Raw genomic sequence first — 22669 nt, forward strand, 5'->3', positions numbered from 1 at the left:
GATTTTTTGCCTTAACAGCGTACATAAAATACTCTTCGCACCCCCATGGGTTAAGGTTAATTAAGGAAGAAAAGATATTTTATGAAGATATTTTGCTTGTATCAGTTTGTATGACAGCTATATGCGGTATTAGTACGGTCTGAACCATTTCTTTGGAGATTGCGGCGTTGCATTGGACAATAATCTATGCCAAATTTCGTGAGGATTTCTTGTCAAATTACAAAATTGTCCATACAAGGGCTTGAGTTGGTATAGCAGCTATATGCTATAGTAGTCCGATATCCGTGCTTCCAACAAATAAGCAGCACCTTTTAAATATCTCAAAATTTTAGAGACCAGTTCGGCTATAGACAGACTGATAGATAGCCGGCAATGGCTGTTATGACTCTGCTCATCACGCCTGCTCAGGGTATAATACACGCTTAGTTAAACTTCAAGTATTAGTTGTGTTGTAAATTTATTTTCCATTTCTCTTACCATAATCAATTATTCAAAGTAAATGAAGTCAATTGCGTTCAAAGGCCCCTTCGATACAGCAATATTACACAAATTTGTCAAAATAAAAATAAATACTAATTTCTTTATAAACAAAAGGAAAAATGAGTACAAGTTAATAAAGATGACGTCAAATCAAAATTACACTTAAAACTCACTGTCAATGTTATGCGCACGAGCATCGCCGCCACTTACACACTCACCACATCAATAAAATGAAAGAAATATGCACAAATAAATACGCGACTTGTTGTCATATACGTACAAGCAGCAACACAATCGCACGTTCATGAACGTATTAATTGCAGGCTGACAAGTATTTTGTAATTAAATTTGTAAAAAATGACATCATACATGTAAGTGCGCAACAAAGACTGGTTAGGCGGGCAACATGTAGCACGAATAAACGTAGAAGAAGAAGAAGCTGAAATAATTGCACTAAAGTAATAAAAACACAGACAATAAAATAATTTGATGGCTGACAACATTTTAGCGCGCCGTTGAATTAAAATTTTAAGACAGCGAAAAATGTAGCAATACACAACACTGCATAGTATGGCACTAAATAACACGCAATCAATGTGCCACAAATTTTAACAGCAAGTTGGCGTTAATGTGGCACAAATGTAATAGCAATAGTGGTGTTGTATGTTATTATTTTTGGCGCGCGACAACAATTTGATAGGTTTGGCCGAGTTTAAAGTGTTTTCAACGAAATAATTTTGTCGAGAAAGGCAGCAGGCGGAAAATGAGGTGATAAATGGCTGTTGGCCAAACAGTTGTGTACAAAAAACATTAGCAAATATAAGCAATTAAATAATGATGATGAGAAAAAAGTTTCATAATTTTTTTTTTAACTTGTATAAATATTTCAGCAAAGTAGCGGTATACCAAATTTTGTTATGTCATTTAGTAGGCTGGTACAAGGGATTATAGCCACATCAAGTCAGTAAAAAGGCGTTTTTGGTGAATTTATTTCGTTGTGGCATTATATTTATTAAGTAAATAAAAATAATATGTTTTTACAAATTTTAATGTAAGAGTTGTTGATTACTTTGACAGTTCTCCAAGAGTACCACCAAAAAATGGCTTTAAGGTATCTTCATCTTTTGTCTCATAATAACCCACAATAACGTAACTTTCTTACAATAACTTTTAGTTAAAAATTTTTAAGTGAGTCAAGTTCATTGTTTTCATCGCTTTTGAAGTAAAATTCATTGTATTTAAAATTCTTTTATTTTTTTCAATTATTTATTAAAGTGCTAAAAAGCCATTCACATTTAGTGACAAACCATCAAAGAGTTGTCATTTAGTTAAAAAAAATTCTACACAGCCGCCAAACGCTTTTACGAGTATACATTATATTCAAACGTCATAAACAATTTGCTGTCATAAATCATTAACATACTCGCACAATAAAAATATTCATTTGGCGCATAACACATTTCATGAAGAAAAGCAAAGCGTAAAAGAAAACAGTTTGTAAATACATACTCGTATAAGCTTAATTAGCCGCCTGGTTGCGCTGGTCAACGCGCATGCGCGCATTTGCGGGTTAAACAATAGTTTAATTGTTTTGCAAAGCCATGTGAGTAGCAATATACATAAGTGCACACATATTCATGTATTATATATATGCGTGTCGTTTCCGCCTTTCAAATATTTCTCTTAGTAATCTTTGGTTATTTAACAATAAACACCTACAACAATAAACATGTAAAATCAAAAATAAAATAAAATATTGAAGAATGTTGCAAAAGTAAACAAATTAAATAACACTTTTGAATACATTAGACAATGACAGCGTCTCAAGTGGCGGATATGTTGTATGAAGAAATAACTAATAAAATAATTATAATATTTTTGCCCACAACATTCTGAGGTTTAGAAATGTTGTAGCAAAATTGTTTTCAGAATAATGTTTAAAAATTTTTATATATAAAAATTTTGTATATTTAAACTGGTCAAAATATGTTATATACATTCTTCAGTAGCCGATATGGCTGCTTTAAAGAAATCGCATGGTGCAAAATCTGAAAAAAAACGATTTAGAAAGATTTAATAGTCTGAGGAAAAGTTTAATAATTTTCATAGATTTATAAGAATTGAGAGATAATTAGGTTTTATCTTCTCTTATACTTCAATTATACACTAGCTATTCTATATTTTCTATACAGTATAGTTTTCTGCACTAAAACTATTTTTGTAGTATTTTATTATAATTTTTCAAATTTCATATATTATATGGTGATATAGATTCATTGCTATTACGCCAAGGTGTGAGAAATTTTTTGTTAAAGATCATGAACCAGATGCATGCTTTTTCAATGAGTAAATCACAAAATTGTGATTAATATAGTTTTTTAGTTAAAGTGCAACCTACTCATAACTATTATTAAAAGTCACGACGTTCTAGGCGTGTATGGCATGCCAATGCACATACCATAACTACAAGTATTTGCATACAATTGTGATAAAATGGAATTTATAATTACTTATATGTTTGTAAAGAAAATAAAAACATTTGTTTACTCAATGAATTAATCGCTAGAAATAATCGCATCATAAGTAATGATGTCGTGTATATCGGTAGTATGGGAATCAGCTATTAGCAGATTTGATAAGTAAGCGAGAAATAAACGATAAAATTATTACATACACACAACAGAAAATAAATAAATAATTGAATTGCTGCTTGTCAACACTTATATTGAATGGTATGACATGCCAATAGAAACTATGAGTTAGTAATATTTATTCTCAATAGCCATATTAATACATCAAAAAAGCATGCAGCTCTATTTCATAAAATAAAACGTATTTTTTAGAATAAAAATACCAAGTATAATAAATTATTTGATCACTTTTAAATAGCGGCGAATCATTTATGCCACTTTCTCATTAAATATACATAAAATCGGAATTTTTTACATTTATACCATAACTATGCATATTTGTATTATATGCTTACTTTGATATGCCACCAAATTAATTTTAAATCTCCTCTTTTATTCTTTAATGTCCCATATAAATTAATAATTAAAAATATTTGCATTTGACACACATACCAAAGTCATTGGCGATGCGTGAAATCAACAGCTGCTGCGGTAACGTGCGCATACGCATCATTAAGACAGAGGTATACAAATATGCTAACGAACTTTAGAATTCGAAACGCATTAGCATATTAACTAATTAAAGAAAGGAGCGTAAAGTTAATACAAATGCGATATAGTAGTAAGCTTTGAGTTTAAAAACAAAACCAAATAGAAATTTAATATCCAAATGATAGTGATTTTTATTAACATATTTTTATATGAGAAAGTTGGGTCAAAAATTAAAAAAAAAACTATAAAAACGTTAACTTCGGCTGCACTAGCGAAGTTATAATACCATTCAAAAACACAACAGCTATATGCTATAGTGATCCGATGTCAGCGGTGTATTCTCTAATATAAAAATTTGCTGAGCAATAATTTTGTTGATTTGTCGTTGACTAGCACCGCTTCCGTAATCTGGATATATTAGATTTTATGGAAATTAACTAGGACACTACGAAAACATCAACAGAAATATGTCTAACCGATTTATAAAAATAGTTAAAATCCTTTAACAAATCCATAACGCCAATAACACGACTTTTTTAAGCACGCTTTCCTTCACTTTCTCATCATCTAACGCGCTAGTTCTGATCTCTCGTTCAAAATCCAGATAACTGTCAAACAACCAAACAAAAATGGGGAAAAATATAGTTTTGCTTAAGAGCTTTTTTATGAAATACTCCGCGTGGCTGATCGATTGCATAATTTATAAATGGGTTTTTGAAGCCGATGTATTAAAATATTTCGATTTTATGAGGCTACACTCATTATTGTAAGAAATCAGCTAAGAATTTATGTTGGATTATGCTGGAAACAAACAGTGGAGTAGCAAGGCTGGTGAGGTGAAAATTTTCATAAATCTGAACTGTAAGAAAATATTTAAAAAGCCATACGTTACTGTGAATATTTGAATGATGTATGTTTTTACTGATTAGAGCTGCTCTAAAAAATTTTCGCCAAGTTATTTCAGTGTTCTTTTGACATTTTATATAAAATTCATTATATTAAAAATTTCATTAACAAACTCTACTTATTCTCCTTCTTTTACAGAATATACTAGAGAAATTCAATCCAGGTGCACGCCAACTTATTTCCTCCGGCAAAGGTTATTTGAAGGCTTTGCATGGTGAGTACGAAAAAAATCAGAAAATTGCTAATAAATGTCATGAGCGCAGAACATTTTGTTGCTAAATATCTAAGCATTTTATATGTTCATCTTTAATATTTTTGCACAGGTGCTGCATCTGCGTCACGCCTTTTCAATGAAGCATTAGCCAAGCTGGCAATGAATGCACAACAAAGTGGAACCAGCGATATTGGTAAGAAAAGAGTTAATGCATAAATAAATGTAAAAAAAAATAACAAGGTAAACTAGGAAGTATATGCTACTGACATATATACACAGACACAAACATGTATAAGCGCATGGAGTCACAGCATCTATAGTAAGTATATACATAAAGTTGCACGTGTTGCTGCAATAAGTTGCGGCAACATAGCGCTGATTGCTTGAACGAATACTAGTAAGCAGTAAGTGACACGCTTGTCGTATGCGTTATACAACCCATGTCTTTATTGCTTTTGCAGGAGTATGTGTTGCAAATACAGTTAATAGATATTAATTTAAGAACAAGTTTATTACTCATTTGCTGTTGAATGTTAATTATAATTAATAATTTAAATTTTTCATACTTTTTATCATTTATGTTTCCAACTACAATATGCATTCTTTAATCGTTTTTTATTGTTATTTATTTTGTTTTTTGCTTTTCGTTAAGGTGCGGCATTGATGAATGTTGTCAGCGTTTACAAAGAAATTCAAGAGCAACAAATGAATATTGTGAGTAATTATATTGTTGACTCATAGACAAACGATTTTTCAACATTTATCTTCCTATTTGCTAACAGTTGAAAGCTTTCTATGTTGATTTATTGGTGCCATTGGAAACAAATTTGGAGAAGGATACAAAAGTTGTGCAACATGAACAAAAGAAATTCTTACAGCAGCACAAAGTGCGCATGGAGAGCTATCAGAAGGCCGTCTCCACAATGAAGAAACAGCGTAAGAAAAAGGCCAGTGCGGAGAATACAGAAAAGGAGTTGAGGGTAGGTGAATTTTATTACAAATTACAAAATATTAAAATAGCTTTGTTTATATGGAATTTTAAACCAAAAAAACAAAACAAAACAACAAGTTTCCAATATTGGATTACTTTATTCAATCATATTTACTAGTCTTACACTATAAATAATTCGAAATAAACCAAAAAACCCGAATACTATAGACACAAAATATATCAGCTAACAAAGAAACCATAATGTGTATGAAACCGTAGTTACTATATTATAACCAATAAGAAAGTCTATAAGCCATAGAATAAGAACCAAAATTTCATTAGATATAAATGGCTATCGATTAGACAGGTCGCAAACCATATACCACAAAGGATAAAGATTGAAAATAAATGAGACCATACATCATAAAAGACGCAACGAATATATGAAAGATCATAAAGGAAAATTTCTTGACTATAGATCACGAAAACTTTATGTATAGCATAAGAGCGACTACACGATTACAAACAAAAAAGTATCAGCTAAACGATAAAACATAGTCAAAATGTCATAAATCGTAAATCAAAAGCTTTAGCTAAAGAAATAATGTAAAAAGCAAAGTTATTGTACGAACTATGCTTTGTATACGGAAGTGAATATTAGATTTTAGGGTCTTTAGTCGAAAGTTTTGGCAAAAATATATAATTATCATATATATTTATATACATATACCACATGGACCAAGCACTAACAAACTTTAACTAAAATATTATTAAAGTTCCATGACATTTCTTCATGAGCAAGCTTGTAATGTGTCGGATCAACTCAAGATCAAAGAAGACTAATCAAATTTGACCAAGACTGCAAAAAACAAACTACATGTTGACGTATTTTAATACAAATCTTTAAAATGAACCTGAAACCTGGTGCCTGGTTTTTCGGTTTCGGCTCACTTTTGGAGAGCCTATTGCTAAATTATTCGACAGTTTCGACTTCATATTCTTAAACCCACGTCACGTAATGATGCGTTTCATACATATAGGGTTCTCAGCTACGATGTCAAGCATATCTTTTATGACCATCATGAAATAGTTCTCCATTCATATTCGTTTATCATATTTGGCCCCCAGCGAGTATTTTCTCTTTTCCCGATACAACACGTGGCTTATTGAAAAAAGATTTCATTCAAATATGGGTGTCAAGATCGATTTAAATACATATTTTGATACTTTCCAAACGGTATTAAAATGTAGGCAACCCGTTACAACCAACGCGTGATGGAGATTAAGTTGAATAAATATTCTTTTGTTATCAAATATTTTATATTCTGTTTGAGATGAATTTTACTCACAGGATTTTTTTTTACTTTCTATTATTTTCTTTACATTTGCTTTGCTTTACTAACAGAATCTACAAATACTGGAAGATCAAAAGAAGAAGTTGGACGCATTCTGCGAACAAAGCTACAAAAATGTAAGTAAAAACTGAACGCGTGCAATTAGTTTAATGAGCATCGGTTATGAGCATCACATTTGCACATATGCACTTACATATATACACTAACACATATGCACTTATTAACGATAAACAGCGCGTTTTAACATTTCTTATGAATTTTGATTTCAATACACGCCTAATAGGCCATGACACAGGAGCGCCGTCGGTACGGTTTCGTGTTGGAGCGTCAGTGTTCCATAGCCAAGCACTGGATGGCCTATCACAGCACTGGCAAGTTGGTAATTGATAACAATTTGGAAAATTGGCAAGAAATTGCCACTACACGTGAAGTGATACCGGCGGCAGCAGTATATGAAGCGGGCGGTGGCGGTAGCTACAGCCATGCCAGCGCTGGCAAAAGAATGGTGAGTTGAGATTAGTACGAATGCATGATTGTTACTGTAATTTGATGATACATGTTTTGGTTTCTTTTGGTTTTTTGTCTTTTTTTTTAACATGTGTTCACACACACCTCACTCAAATTGCGTTAATTGTATGGCCTTAGGAGCGTCTCAAAGATGGTGAGGACATACATGCTGTTGGCAATTCGTCTTCTTCGCAGCTTAAGAAATCACGCAGCGTGGACGCGCCCTACGGCGATATGCGTACCTTGCATGAGAGTAATGTCAGTTATACGCAAAACTCGTTGCCGCGCGCCAAATCCGATTTCAATCTAACAACAACGACGAACTGTGAGTATGAAGCACTAAGCTTAGAAAAAATTGTAAATTTTGCACTCTCTTCGATTGCTTGCAGCGAACGATCATGTCGATCATGGTCAATGGGATCAACGCCCCGTCGTGAAGGCGCTCTACGCATATATGCCTTCAGGTGAGAATCAGCTGCCCTTCGAGGAAGGCGATCGCATAGCTATGGTCGGCAGTAAGGCCAAAGGTTGGCAATTCGGTGAGAATTTACGCACGCAAATGTTCGGCTGGTTTCCCATCGCCTACACTAATGCTGAGGGCACGGGTGAGCGTGAAAAGTATCGTGCAAGCGAACGCCATATCGAACGTAGTAGCGACCGTTATGAGAATGTGCATTATGAGCGTAATGGTGGTATGCGCAATTATCATGATCACTATATGTCTGAGGCACATATGGATCCTGCTATGGAGAGCGATTCGACATACCGCCGACGTAACAATAGCGCCGAGGAATCATCGCCAACACGCATGTTCGGTGACACTTTAAGAAATCAAAAAAAGGTTTGCGCTTAATAAACCGACTATTTGGACATAAATATGCTAACATCCCTCCCTTCTTTGTTACAGTACCGCGCAACAGCTGGTGGCAATCCACGCCCCGGTCCACCACCAACACTCCCTGCACCAGTGCCATCGAATAGTCAGAGTCAAAGTGCCAGTCGTATTTTGAATACATCGCAGAGTTTTTGTGGCGCTTCCAATGGCATACCATCTGTGGTGGAGCGACGCAAGCAACACAAACTGCAAAATGGACCACAAGCCGCGCATGTGAGTTCTGGATCTCTGTTTACGGAGATCCACTCTAAACTATTTACTATTTTTTTGTTTCCTCTAACTAAAGAATCGTTCAATTCTTTCCGCCAAACAACAGTCCACATCGATGAGCGCTGGTGGCAGTCAAATGAAACCCGCCGCGGCAGCTAAGACTTCATTGCATAGCAGCAATGACAGTGGCTTTGCCAATGAGCCGCCACCACAACCTGAAGTCGACTACTCGGATGAAGAACAAACGAGTCGTGTGCCAATACGGTGAGTACTCTGTCTTCCTTAGAACTATGTCAAAGCTATTTTTGTTCTAAGTTTTCTCTGTACTTGTAACTAACTTGGCTAGTAAGCTACTTAGTGCATAATCATAGATTTTTGACTACTCCTTCTTCTAATTTCTTTAACATTTTTTATTAAATAATTTTTAGTTTTGGGGAGACAAAAAGTAACTATTTCACTTCTTAACGAAATTACCCTCGAGTACTTTTAGATTAGCTCAAAGTTATAGAACAGGTAATATTTGGTCAGATTTCGCTGATGTACTGATCTGATCCTCCCGTTGGAGATTACGGACATCCTAATTGAATCATTGCACACTGGTTGTTTATGATGCTAAAATATTTTAGCTCAGTTTCGTCCTCTGAGAGTAATTTTTACATCTTAATTGACCACTCTGTCTACTCCTTCGATATTATATTGCAAAAAGCTTGCTTTTGAAAGCAACATACGAAATTTTCTAGAACTTAAACGTTCTATTCTCACGGAAAAGGGTTTTAAAATAATTGCTCGACCATATAAGTATAGTTTTTTAAAATCTCTATATTTATCAACAAAACTCAACAATAGTTCTCTGTCTCCTTTTTTATTTAATTACAAATTTATATATTTTAATTTTTTTCTTTTTGTAACTCTTTTCATTTCATGACCCATTCATCAATTTTATGTTGCTAATCGAAATTTGTTGCATTACCTTGTAAAAATTGTATCATATATACAAACGTACAATGCTAATCCCTGATCAATTGAAATCTCACTAAATTCACCAACATTTACAAAATAATGAAATGCGAAAACCAAAAAACAAATACAAACATATATATGACGAATGGATCACTGCCTGTCCTACCTCCTCCTATATATGTTTTGAAACACGGTACGCAACAGTCGTCGTGCTGACACTAACTCGCACGTCTCACGGGATGTTGCTTCATGGACGTTGAATCGCAATTTCCGTAACAGTGTCGATAGCCAGATCGACGATAAGAGCTTGCACGGACTGAGCCGACGTAATACGAAGATGCGTTATGATCTTATTGCCAGTGATGATGAAATACTGCAGGCTTCTAGTAGTGGCATAAAGCGCACTAAATCGTTTTGGAAATTCGGTGGACGCCACGAAGATATATTGGCTGGCATGTCGCTCTGGCAGCATCGGGATCTAGTGGCGGCACCAAACCTAGAAGCACTACGCACGGACAGTCCACAGAATAAGGAGAATGGACATGCGGAACACGAAGATGAGGCTGAAGGCGAACGTGAGCAAGAGCATGGACGTGAGAATGCACGCAATACAAACGATAAGAACGGTACACTAACAAAGTCACATTCTAACAATTCAACATCGTCGGCGGAGAAGTACCGTAACGACAGTGTAACTAGCATGGAAGCATACGATGACGACGAAAATATATATGGCATGAGCCCAGTAGTAAAGCGGGAGAATATAATTGTGCAGAATCGCAACTCGATGCAATCAAATGCGACTACAATGCGTGCCGAATATACACCAAAATCGCGCATGAAAATTATGAAAACAATCGAAATCGACATTGAAAATCCAACAGAGAGCGAACGATTAAGCACAATCAAGCGTGGGCAAAAGGAATATCAGAAAGAATATCGTGAAAGCACAGGTATGTTGCCGCAAGTGAATATGAACACGATGCGCGCTAATGCGCATGCGCGTAATGAACATGACAGTAAAACCAAGGCTGGCATGAGCAGCGGCATGCAGTCGTCGCGTAATACGATGAGCAACAGCCATAAGAAACATCAGACGAACAACGTGGATGCGAACGCTGGAAAGCATGCCAATCTGCAACATATGAAATCGAACGGCAGCGGCAGTCAAACGCAGTCGCGAGCCAAGCAACAAGATTTTCCACACTCCACAGAGGATGAGGAGGGTGACAGCGATGACAATGGCACGCTCAAGATGAGTGACGTTAACAACTTTTTCGACGATATCTCACATGAGAACACCACTGGCGGCATGATAATGAAAACAGTTAAGCGCAAAGATATACTGAAGCAATACTACACCAGCGAGGACGAGTCCGATGATGTTGAGATCAAATCCACAAGTTCGGATCCTTACGACTGCATAGTGATCAACGATCATTTGGTGCGTAAGGATGAGAAACAACGCCGCCAACTGCACAATTCCTATCAGGAGCACCAAATGGAGTTTCAAACATTTCGCGCAACAACAACATCAGCCATGCCACAAGGTAACAAAAAGAATAAATTGAATGGCGGTGAACAAAGGAATGGCAATGGTGTAGCATCGAGCGCTGGCAAGTCAAAGAAACATCAGGAGCTGCAGGACAACGAACGAGAGCGTGAACGTGAACGTTATAGCATGAATAACAGTTCTACGCTGACACGTAATTCCAATGCGAACGCAAATTCAGCGATGAACACACCGACAGCAACAATACTGCCACGCACGCGTCTCATGAAATCGAGCAATATGACAAGTATGACTTTGGAACGTGCATCCAAAAATAAAACACGCGAAAATGGTCATATCAGTGGTGGCGGTGGTGGGGGTGGTAGTGATAAAGATAAAAATCATTATGGTAAAACATATGGACCGTGGTATGATTTTTGGGATCAACAAGATCAGCATACGCTTGTGAGCCAAAAGTCTATGCACAATGGCAAAATGTGAAATCATATTTTGTAGGGTTAAAATTTTTTTTTAATAAAACTTATATATATTGGTTTCATAAGTATATGTGTGTAGATGAAAGATTACTGTTAAAATATATTTTATAAATGCAACGCTTAGCTGGAGTAAAATTGAATGGTTATAGCAGAAAAAAAATTTAGTAGTGCTCCAAACATAAATTTTGCAACAATGTTGCACAAAATGTTGCTAAGAGCTTGTGAAACAATTTCCGCATTTCGTTTTGTTGTATGGCACATGTTGATACTATATTTGCATATAGTTATTTTATTCATCGAAAAATTCATAATTTTTGTCTCGTATATATATGTATATATGAAATTTCAAAGCAACACTATTCTAAATGCATGTTGCCATAAAAATTTTTTGGTAATACCTGATATGTAATAGTAAAGAATAGCTTTCAATACATTACAGTCTTTCAGTAAAAATTCGAGATATTTAACGATAAATTGTATACAACATGACAGGATTACTGTTACTTATAGTAGCGGTTATTTCATCTCAATAGCGCAGAAGCGTGAACATTTCTGTGTCATATGTTGCTGGCAGCATTTAATCATAATTGATGTATTTATATACATAAGTCGTCAAAATATATGAAATGTGTGCACAAAATAACGGGATTTTTCGTTTTTTGAAAAAAAAAATTTTCATTTGTCTACATTAACGTTATTGTATAGCATACATATATATATATAGATAAAAGGCGCTTTGTATTTTCAATATTTTATTTAAAAATTTAAATTTGTTTTTAAATTACGCACAAAGCACACAAAAATCAAATACGGATATCAAACTTAATTTAAATACTTTTTCTTTGAAATGAAAAGTTTAGCAAAAATTATTGCAACCTAGAATGATATAGGGAAATTGCGTAGACAAGGCTTAGCGCCTAAAATCATGCCACGTATAACTTTTTACCGTTAATGATATTATGTCGCACAAAGGTATTTTGTTTTTTTTTTTACTTTACCAAAAAAAAATTACATAAAACTTCATATAAACTCTACAGCTATGCTACCGCATTGTCGTGCTATCCAAATACGCATGTCTGTTTTGTTTGTATTCCAACAGTAAAAGACCAACTTGGTGATATGTAACTCAAATTAAATGTTTTTCATAATCCTATTTGCTTTTTACAAACAAACATAAAACATATTTCCAAATTATGCTGTTTGCTAAATGTTGCTTAAATGTTCAAAAAATTATATTTATTTATATATCAAACAATATTAAGTTCCACTTCAAAATTTATTTTTAGTTTCATAATTTTTGTTTGCATTCCTGCATCAGTACTTGCCATCGCTCGCAAATGTTTTTAAATTCGCTCATCAAATGTGTGCTTATTTCACAAATAATTGGCCATTTATTTAGCAGCATTATAAACTAAACCCTTTTTGAACTCTATATATTTCCTTTTTCTATGTGTATTTCTAGAAAGGGTGGTGCCTACCGAAATATTTACATAGACTTCTAGACCAAGTAATACATATACTGTTAACACACACACACACACACCTAAAACATCAACACAAACTTTTAATCAATTTTCTACACAACACACTAAAACAACAAGAATGAACAGACAATCTGGCAGCACTGCGTTCAAATGCCTAAAAACTCAAACAAGTACACGTTTCTATTCCAAAAAGTAAACGATAACAACAACACCTTGTGTATTTGTTTGTAACCTTGTAAGCCGAAGTATGTATGTATGCATTCTAAGTATATTTAAATAGTTTATAAATGTGTATAGAACAGTCTATTCAACAATGCTATTTGTAAACCTGTTTTCGCGCATTAGAAAACAGCGCTAAAATTACAAAAATATATCTGTATGCATAATTCTATTTCCTTATCTATGTATATTGTATATAAATGGAAAATCTGTTGGTCTTCTCATAGTTAAAATTTTGAAAGAAAATATGTGTTTGCCATTGCAAATTAAAATTACGATATGTTTTCTTTATTTGTTTTTATTTTCCATCTGTCACTTTTCTTAACATGTACCGTTATGTATAGTGCATGCCAATTTGCCACAGTCAAACTGCGTCACACCAAAACTAACGACCGTTCGGCTCCAATGATTTATCGGAGCATAAATAAATAATATATAATTTTAATTTAATTGAGTTAGTAGTTTAAGCATACATAATATTTCATAAAAAATAAACATGCATAAAAATTTACTATATAAATAAAGAAATATAATAAATAAATAAATAAACAAGTATATAATAAATACACATATATACATATTGACTTGGTATAATTTGGTTTATTATAAGATTTATGCATATGCATGTGTTATACAAGTTGATATATATTGCAAAAGTATTTTTTTAATTTTATTTCATGTTTTATTTTTATTCCTTATTTTTTTGTCTTATAGATATGTAAGTATATAAAATTATTTGCTGCAAAAATATTTGTTACCGTGTATACTTTTATGTAATCGTTTATTATGAATAAAATATGATTTTTTAAATAAACATAAAGCAAACTTTTAATTCAGTTTTTAAAAGATATTAAACCTTTTTTATAATACCATAGCTATAATATATCCGAAAATACTGTGCACCATGGCGTATGAGTAATGAATTTGGTTTATAGACACTTTTGTTATGTGATGCTCAACTAATACATATGTATGTATTTAGATGAGTCACTCTTAATTAAAAAAACAATAAATTGTTAACTTCCGAAAAGATTCCTTACAAGTATTTGATTGTGTTTGGTCAGTTTGTATATTAGCTATATGTTACAGTGACTCGATCTGAAAAATTTCTTCAGAGATTGCATCACTGCCTTAGGCAATAACCCATACCGAATTTCGTGAACATATCTCGTCAAATACAAAAGTTTTCCATGCAAGAGTTTGATTCTGATCGTGCAGTTTGTGTGACAGCTATATGTTATAACGAACCGATATCGGCGGTTCCGATAAATGAGCAAATTCTTGAAGAAAAAAGAACGTGTGCAAAATTTCAGATCGATATCTGAAAAACTGAGAGGCTCGTTCGCGTAAATACAGACAGACGGACATGGCTAAATCGACTCAGTTTGTCATGCTGATAAGAACTTGATTCCGATGGTTCAGTTTGTATGGCAGCTATATGGTATAGTGGTCCGATATTTGCGGTTCCGACAAACGAGCAGCATCTTGAGAAGAGCAGTACGTGTGTAAAATTTAAGAGCAATATATCCAAAATGAGGGAATGTTTCGCATATATACAGACATATGGACAAGGCTAAATCAACTCGGCTTATCATGCTGATCATATATACTTTATAGGATCTCTGACGTTTCCTTCTGGGTGTTACAAACTTCGTCTCAAACTTAATATACCCTGCTCGCGGTATAAAAACACAAACATCACATATATTCCTATAACTCATTGCAGTATATTGCAGTTATTGATAGATGATATCTCCTCCTCATATGATTTACTAACACAATATGGAAATTTATTGAGCTTATACTAAAAGAAAAAAGAAAGTGCAACACGATTGGATAAATGTGCACACATAAAAAATAACAGCTCACGTGCCAAATATCCACGTTACATATAAATTATATATATAAACGCTGATTGGCTGAACTTGAAGTTCAATCAGCTGCGCCACCCACAGCTGATACCCGCAAGTATACAAGCACACATATTATATCTCGCGAGCCCAAAACAGCAGTAATTTAAATAGAATTTAGTAGCTAAGTGCAAGCAAGGTAATCATATGGTGTTAAGTACATTTAAATTTGTCCTAAATACTCACAAACTGTTACGGTTGCATGCAACCTTTGCTTGTAAGCAAACTCGTACAAACATGTACATATGTTACAGTAACGTCGAGTGCGCTGCTATTGAATACTAATGCATAAGTGCTATTTGATGATACGAGTAGTTACATGGATGGCGTGTGTATATGCATGCTGCATTTGTTAGACGGCAGAGCTTCTAAATGGAAATCCTGCTGTCAACTGCATTTCCTGCAAAACGGCGGCCTGCCACCATTTCACTTTAACTTCGAACTTAGTTCTGCCAATGTAAACGAGCTGCAACGTGGCAACATGCGCTTACATCCATAGCCGCACACACGCATACAGCTACATCATTTTTTACTCCGTAAGTGTGAAATGAATTTCAATTTCACTTAAATTTTGAATGACTGGCAGGCAGCCGCCATGCAATACGGCTGAATTTTTTTTCGGCAGAGAGAGTAAATGAGAGAAGCGATTTCACTTTTTGTTCAGTGTGCAAAAAGTCGAACAACTATTATGTCGTATGAAATTTACGCCCACTTATATATTTTTCATAGTGCAAAAATCATGCTTACTAGGTGTTAAATAAGCAATTGCATGTGCCAATCATACGAATATATTAACACACATACATACATACATTTGCACTGCATATATTTAAGGCCCTTGAAGCTTTGATGGCTTAGACCTTTAACGGTATTTGGTAATATTTGTCTGAATTGCATGTGTATGTGTATGTATGTTCGCGCTCATGACATTTGAAATTAAAACTTATTGAAAAGTGTGCGTGAATAAAATGTTAAAAGGATACTTTCGCTGTAAGCCTTTTGAAGCGTGTGAAATTTGTGAATATTTAAATCATTGCGCTTTGAACAGTGGAACGGTCTAAACGTTTATTGCGGGTGTTCAAAAAAATTTATCAAATTGAAAAAAATATATATATTTAATAATAGAAAATATAGTGTTCAATAACTATATATTATATATATATAACTATATTTTATGGCAAAAAACAAAAATATAAAACAATATAAAAATTATTGACTTGCAAAAAAAATAATTTTTAAAAAACTAAAGTGAAAATAATTAGTAAAAATATAATTTCATCTATAAATCATATTTATAATTTTTATAAAAGTCTTACATAATATACTACAAAATGAGCTCACGTTTTATAGCCGAGGGTGGCACACCAATCACACCAGAACTGGCAACGGTAAACTATAATAAGTTTCGAAAACTTTCATATGAGCATATTTTCAAAAATTGTCAACATTTTTATTTTAAATATATAACATATTTTTTTTAGAAAAGTTTTGTTTAGTTAATTTATTATATTTCGAAAAAAATTTATATATATATAAATATAAAAAAATGTATAAATATATTTATATATAATTTTTTTTTAGTTTTTCGGAAATGTTTATAAAAGTTGCGTTATATTTCCGGGGAACAGCAAAAACTAAAAAAAAAAACTTTTAATTAATTTATGAATTCTAATTAGTCGTAATAAATCTTTCTAAAAATTAAGAAAATGAGCCCGAAAAAACGTAACTTTGGCTGCACCGAAACTATAATCCATCATTGATGCCAATCGTTTAGTTTGTATGGCCAAATATCAGATCAATATTTCAAAAACTGAGGAACTAGTTCGCGTATATACAAATAGACGGACAGACCGACGGGCATGGCTAAATCGACTCAGCTCATCATGCTGATCATTCCGACGTTTTCTTCTGAGTGTTATAAACATCGTGGCAACCTTAATATACCCTCTTCAGGGTATTTTTGATAATTAAAACTATAACTTCGTAATAAAATTTATTTCTTACAATTCTGTAAAATAATTGAGCACTAGAGAACCGTTTAGTGCTCAATTACTGTACTAAAAAGCGTTAGAAGATTCTATGAATTTTTTTTAAATTGGTGTAATTAATTTTCTAAATTAAGTTTAAATTTCAAATTTTTCTAAATTTAATTTAAATTCTAAATTTAATTTAAATTGAATGAAAATTCATTAAAACAATTTTAAAAAAATTCATAGAATCTTTTCGTGCTCAATTATTTTACAGAATTGTAAGAAATAAATTTTATTACGAATTAAATAATTTAATAATAATTTAAATGATTAATTTAAATTAAATTTATAATTTTCTAAATTTATTAACATTTTAAAGCATTGTTTTTAATTTTATTTTCCATTATCTACCATCTGCTTAAACCATTTACATACACACTTAAGGATCTACGCCAATTAGTTTTTGGCACCTCATCCATTCCCATGCGTGCTGAGTGGACACAAACCCCGTTCACTTTCGGTGCACCAAAAGAGGAGCTGTCTTATGGACTACGTTCACCGCGTAATGCTACACGTGGTCTACTTTCTGTGGTGCAGGGTTTCATTTTGAAGTATTTGCTCTTCGCGCGTCGCCGACGCAACAATCAGGAGTACGAAAAATACATACATATATAAATTTATTTGTTTATTAGTTTAAAATTTGTTATAAAACATGTGTACAGTCCTTTAATTTGCACGCAAGAGATGCAAACGAATGCGCTGATAAATGCGTTGATCGAAATTCTGCGCATCATATCGGATAAGGGCAAAGTGATAATGGTTCTGCCATCGCCGGATGAGGAGGTATTCGTGGAGCATAGTGTGACTTTCTTTCATGATTCGATTACTGAGAAGGTGAGTATGAAAGCTAATGTATATAGCATTTATTTGATTATAATTTAAGCAAAATTTATTGTATATTAATGTCAAATAAATATTTTTAAGTTGTATATTTTCACATTATCACCGCATGATGAGCTGGAGTACTTTATCAAACGTCATTTGAAACTGGTAAAATACCAATTATAAATTTTGAGGAAAAAATTTGTAATATTGCTTCATACATATAGTTCACTGAAGAGGATTCCCCTGGTACTTTACTGTTTCTATATAGCGCCGTTCTGACACGTTCGATGACAAAGTAAGAAAATTACAATTTTAGCAAAGAATCATAAATTTGTTTGTGTTAATAACTTATGAAGAATTGAACTGCAATTAATTTGTGAATACTGAATTAACCAAACGGATATATTATAATTTGTAAATTTAATCCTTAGTAGTGTTATATCGGGATTATTGTTACCACATATATTTAATTCATGTTTGAACTGCAGAACTTTCTTTAAACTAAAGCTAAGAAATTAGTTCAAAATTTACAAATTTATAAAGTGCATAGTGTTGTGCTCCATGAAGTTATTAAAATTCGTTTAAATTTCTTTAACTCATAATTCAAGTTAGTTTTTTATTATTTTTATATTCGCTATATAATGCGTATCAACATAATTTTATGCAAAAAAATATTTCATGCACTACAATCCGTTGTTTAAATTTTATTTAATATTTAATTGAAGACTTCGCAATGATCTTGACGCGAACACGAAAGCAGTGCCACTGACAATGACCAACAATGAAGAGGGCTCTTTGATGATTGTGACACTACTTTTGACGGGACGCGCTACGCCTTATTTGCACAATGGTGTTGTAAATGTTGGCGATGAAAGTACCTATGTAAGTATATTTGAAAAAAGTGCAAAGATTATTTATTAAATTGGCATAACAACAGGAAACGATTATCGAGTTATAAAAGGCTGAAGGAAAAATGTTTCCGATATCTCCATCTACGCTAAGGTGGAAAGATGAATATAGTTAAATACAAATATGATGACAGTCTTTTTCGTGAACAAAACCCAGATAAAAATTGAATTAGAAAATATTGTCAAACATTGTGCAATGACCTACGGTCAAAAAAAAATACAAAATTTACAAAATGACGGCTTTTGTAAAAAAACTGAATTTTACCCTAAAGTTTGGTCATTTTTGGCTTGCCAAAAGGTCATTGTATGGAGAACTATATATAGAACATGAAAAAAAATTTTATAGTGATCGGATGAACCAAAATCGGAACATGCTGGTTCGAAAGACAAACTGAGGCTACATTTTAGAAGGCTGTAATCAAAAACTATAATTGTAGTATGTTACTTTTAAAGTTTTATAAAATTTATATATATTTTTTTTAATTTCACACTCGATGTGCTCCTAAAATAACAGAGCTTTATCAGTTAAATGTACCTATCCAAATTGTTCACCCAAACTATACTTTACTTATTTTCATCTGCCCGAAAGTGATCTGATTTGAGGTATTCATGTGAAAAATCATATGATTTAGTGGTACAGAAGTCGTATATTCATTTAAGTCTCAGATCATCGCCCAGATGCTATAGAAAATTGCACCACTGCGATATGCCGAGAAAAGTCAAAATAAATATCGAAAATGTGAATTTTCATCGATAAAGCATAACATATGTATGTATTTAAAGTTATACCTACATGAGATTTTCGGAATAAGTATTCTTAAATATTTACTTTAATGCAATATGCGATCTCACTTATGTACAATTCCAAGGACCGTATCATGGAGATTTTTAAGCATCTCTTCTAGTAAAGCTTACTGATCTAGATGACTTGTTAGGGATATTAAAAGCACAGAGACGAAATGTTCATTACAGAATAGCGCGTGTCTTTAGCAACACAGATCATTTTAATTGCTCTCCTTATACCACCAAAGTCATAGTTATGCGACTTCAGCCCAAGTGTTAGCAAAACTTGCTTTTAGTATTACTGCGTTTAAACTGTTTCTTTTAAGTAATCTTTATTTATGTTCATCTATCTATCCATTTATGTAGGCCATTCCGCAGTATGGAATACTAAGTCGTTGCACTATCGGACTTTTGCTTTGGGATAATGATTGTTCGCAGGTAAGGTTTAAAGCTATTCGTATTTCATCGTTTAAATGAAATTGCTTTAAATATGTAATTATATTTGTATTGAAAAAAAATATATAAATATTTTAAATGCACATTTTATTCTTACATATAACTATACCATTACCGATAGCCCTCCGTGGTTGCTTCTCGGCAACCCGGTTCACGACTTAAAACACCCAACTATCCAGTTTGGATTACCAGCTGCTGTGGGCATTATGGTGTGGCGTTCAATCGAAATCCGGAACTTTTACGAAATTATCACGCAGAGTCGCGGTTCGATTTGAATTATTACAGTTGCTCTGGCCACAATGTTTTCATGACTATCGACAATCGTGTGTACAACGAACAGGCGACTGGCATGTTGGAACGACAGGCGACTACCGAAACAATGACAGCGGGCGTTGGACGTAGAGATGATGAAGCTGGCGGCGGTGGTGGTGGTGGTGATAATACAGAACTGCTGGTACGTGAAGAATTGACAATGAATACACCGTTACAACGTTTAATACACACCAAGTGGGAGGAGGCACACATACGCTTCAATGTGCAACCATCCATGCTGAGCTATCTGTTTTGCACAACACCATAAAGGGGGAGTGTTGAACTGCATATGCCCATGCAAATGCTACAATTCGCGCGTTTACCAATATAACAGGTGCTGCGGGGAGTAAAAATGTAACAATAATGGTGTGTCGATTTCATAAATCGTTTGGACTGCAGTGTAGTGCGCGGAACTGCAGCTGTGCCTTTCAATGCGTTATTTATTTCGTTATTTATTTTTGCAACCTACAAAATGCATTTGCGCAAGGCGAAATCTACAAATATAACATTTTTCTGCTATTGATAGCTTTAAAAATACGCGAATAAAATATATTTCTATGAAAAAATGTGCACTTGAAGCTTTGCTCGTATTATAAATAAATAAATATTTGCCGCTGACTAACTTAAGGTCTGAATTTTTACTAGTGAGCGAAATATTTTAATATGTTTGAGTGGATACAATCTGATAGCCACTTGTGAATTTCAAAAAATCAATATTTAAGAATATGTTAGAGCGTATTTATATGAATTTTTTTAACTTAGTGTAATCGGCTCCATAAATTTCAAAGTTTTTGGTTTTTTTACCTGCAAGTTTCTGAGCTTTCTGTGCTTACAAGGTGTAAATGGTTGATTGAGAGGTGGATAGTCGTCAAGAGTCGGCTTCATAAAGGGAACCATATTTGTCAAAGTCATTGTTGGCTTATCATAAAATAAGATTTGAATGCAATAGAGCGCTTTCAGATTTTACATTAGTCAATGGCCAGAATACAGTGTATCTTCTACGATTTCGTAGTGCTTTGAAACCTTAGCCACTTAGTTAACATGGTTTTTTTGAGCTACACCTGGAAGTCGTTTAAGGTTCATAACGAGTCTACCAAAGTATATGTATATCATAACCCCACTTTCGGGTACTATGTAGTTCTCAAATGGTTCAAAATTGCATACTATTTTTATGATGAATGCTCCTTGTTATACTCGTCGAGTTTGATATAGAGTTATATACGAGTACATATATATAAATTTTCAGGATGAAGAGACGAATTGAAATTCGAATGTCTATCTGTGCAAGCTGTAACGTGAGCAAAACTTGAGATATTCCAATGAAACCTTGTACACGTGTTCCTTGGCAAAAAATGGGGGATGATCGTAGATGGGCGTAATTTGATACAAGGGATAGTAGTGGTAAGGGGTACTTGTGCGCTAAAATTTTGAAAAAATGGAAATGGCCCCGTCCTCTAATAGGCTTACTACCACCACTAACCACCACTAAAACTAAAATAACCAAAGTTGCTCAGGATAAATCCTTTAAGAATCAGCCTACCCCCCTATCCAGTGTGGGAATGGATGAAATCGGATTACAAGTATAACCCCGTCCTCTGCCCATATAACGATTTTGTTAAAAACTACGAAAAGCGCGATAAATCAATTAATAAACGCCAGAGACATTACATTTTACACCCAGTATGTTACAAGAGGGCTTTCTAGGAGTCGGTGTTAAAATAAGACAATGGTCGTGGCACCGCCCACATTTAGGTGAAACTCCATATATCAGTTGCTACTACAGCGATATCGACCAAGTTTGGTATGTAACATTATCTTGGATGTAACATTCCTATGTTCAAGTGCGATAATGCGCGTAAACGGTTTACAATCACGCCTACTTCCCATATATCACAATTTTAATTTACATCTGTTTATTTCACTTTCCAATATAAAAATTAAGCACCAATGAATGCTAAAACTTTGCGCGAATGCTGGCTTTGAAGTGTACCAGCTTATGACCAAAAATTATCCAAATCAGACCAAAACTGTTCGAGCCACCAGGTACTGAATATATGGACCCCAGTTTTATTGCGAACTTTTATCGAAAATATATACTTGTATTCGATCTACTTTACCAAATTCACTCGCCCCAAAAAATGAAATAATAATTAATCGACTAGTTCCAAATAAA

The 22669-nt window shown here is 33.6% G+C and overlaps 2 protein-coding genes across 2 annotated transcripts in view; both read left to right on the forward strand.

Moving 5' to 3' along the window:
• The window catches only part of IRSp53 (Insulin receptor substrate 53 kDa), a 61575-nt gene extending 47725 nt beyond the window's left edge, over positions 1 to 13850 (forward strand). Inside the window, 11 exon segments of the mRNA XM_070110954.1 lie at positions 4647 to 4722; positions 4832 to 4915; positions 5375 to 5436; positions 5505 to 5702; positions 7059 to 7124; positions 7292 to 7513; positions 7654 to 7914; positions 7916 to 8356; positions 8423 to 8623; positions 8697 to 8884; positions 9785 to 13850. Coding sequence (XP_069967055.1) covers positions 4647 to 4722; positions 4832 to 4915; positions 5375 to 5436; positions 5505 to 5702; positions 7059 to 7124; positions 7292 to 7513; positions 7654 to 7914; positions 7916 to 8356; positions 8423 to 8623; positions 8697 to 8884; positions 9785 to 11573 — 3588 coding nt within the window. The 3' untranslated portion in view covers positions 11574 to 13850.
• A 2323-nt stretch (positions 13851 to 16173) lies between these two features.
• LOC106616886 (inactive ubiquitin carboxyl-terminal hydrolase MINDY-4B) lies at positions 16174 to 22668 on the forward strand. Its single transcript, XM_014233798.3, has 8 exons — positions 16174 to 16570; positions 17597 to 17802; positions 17875 to 18046; positions 18137 to 18202; positions 18262 to 18332; positions 18763 to 18919; positions 20095 to 20166; positions 20306 to 22668. The coding sequence occupies exons 1-8, from the start codon at positions 16514 to 16516 to the stop codon at positions 20762 to 20764; spliced, it is 1260 nt and encodes a 419-aa protein (XP_014089273.1). The 5' UTR covers positions 16174 to 16513; the 3' UTR covers positions 20765 to 22668.
• Position 22669: the final 1 nt, after the last annotated feature.

Source organism: Bactrocera oleae, chromosome 6 (assembly GCF_042242935.1).
Source record: "Bactrocera oleae isolate idBacOlea1 chromosome 6, idBacOlea1, whole genome shotgun sequence".
In the NCBI taxonomy this organism is placed as follows: Eukaryota; Metazoa; Arthropoda; class Insecta; order Diptera; family Tephritidae; genus Bactrocera; species Bactrocera oleae.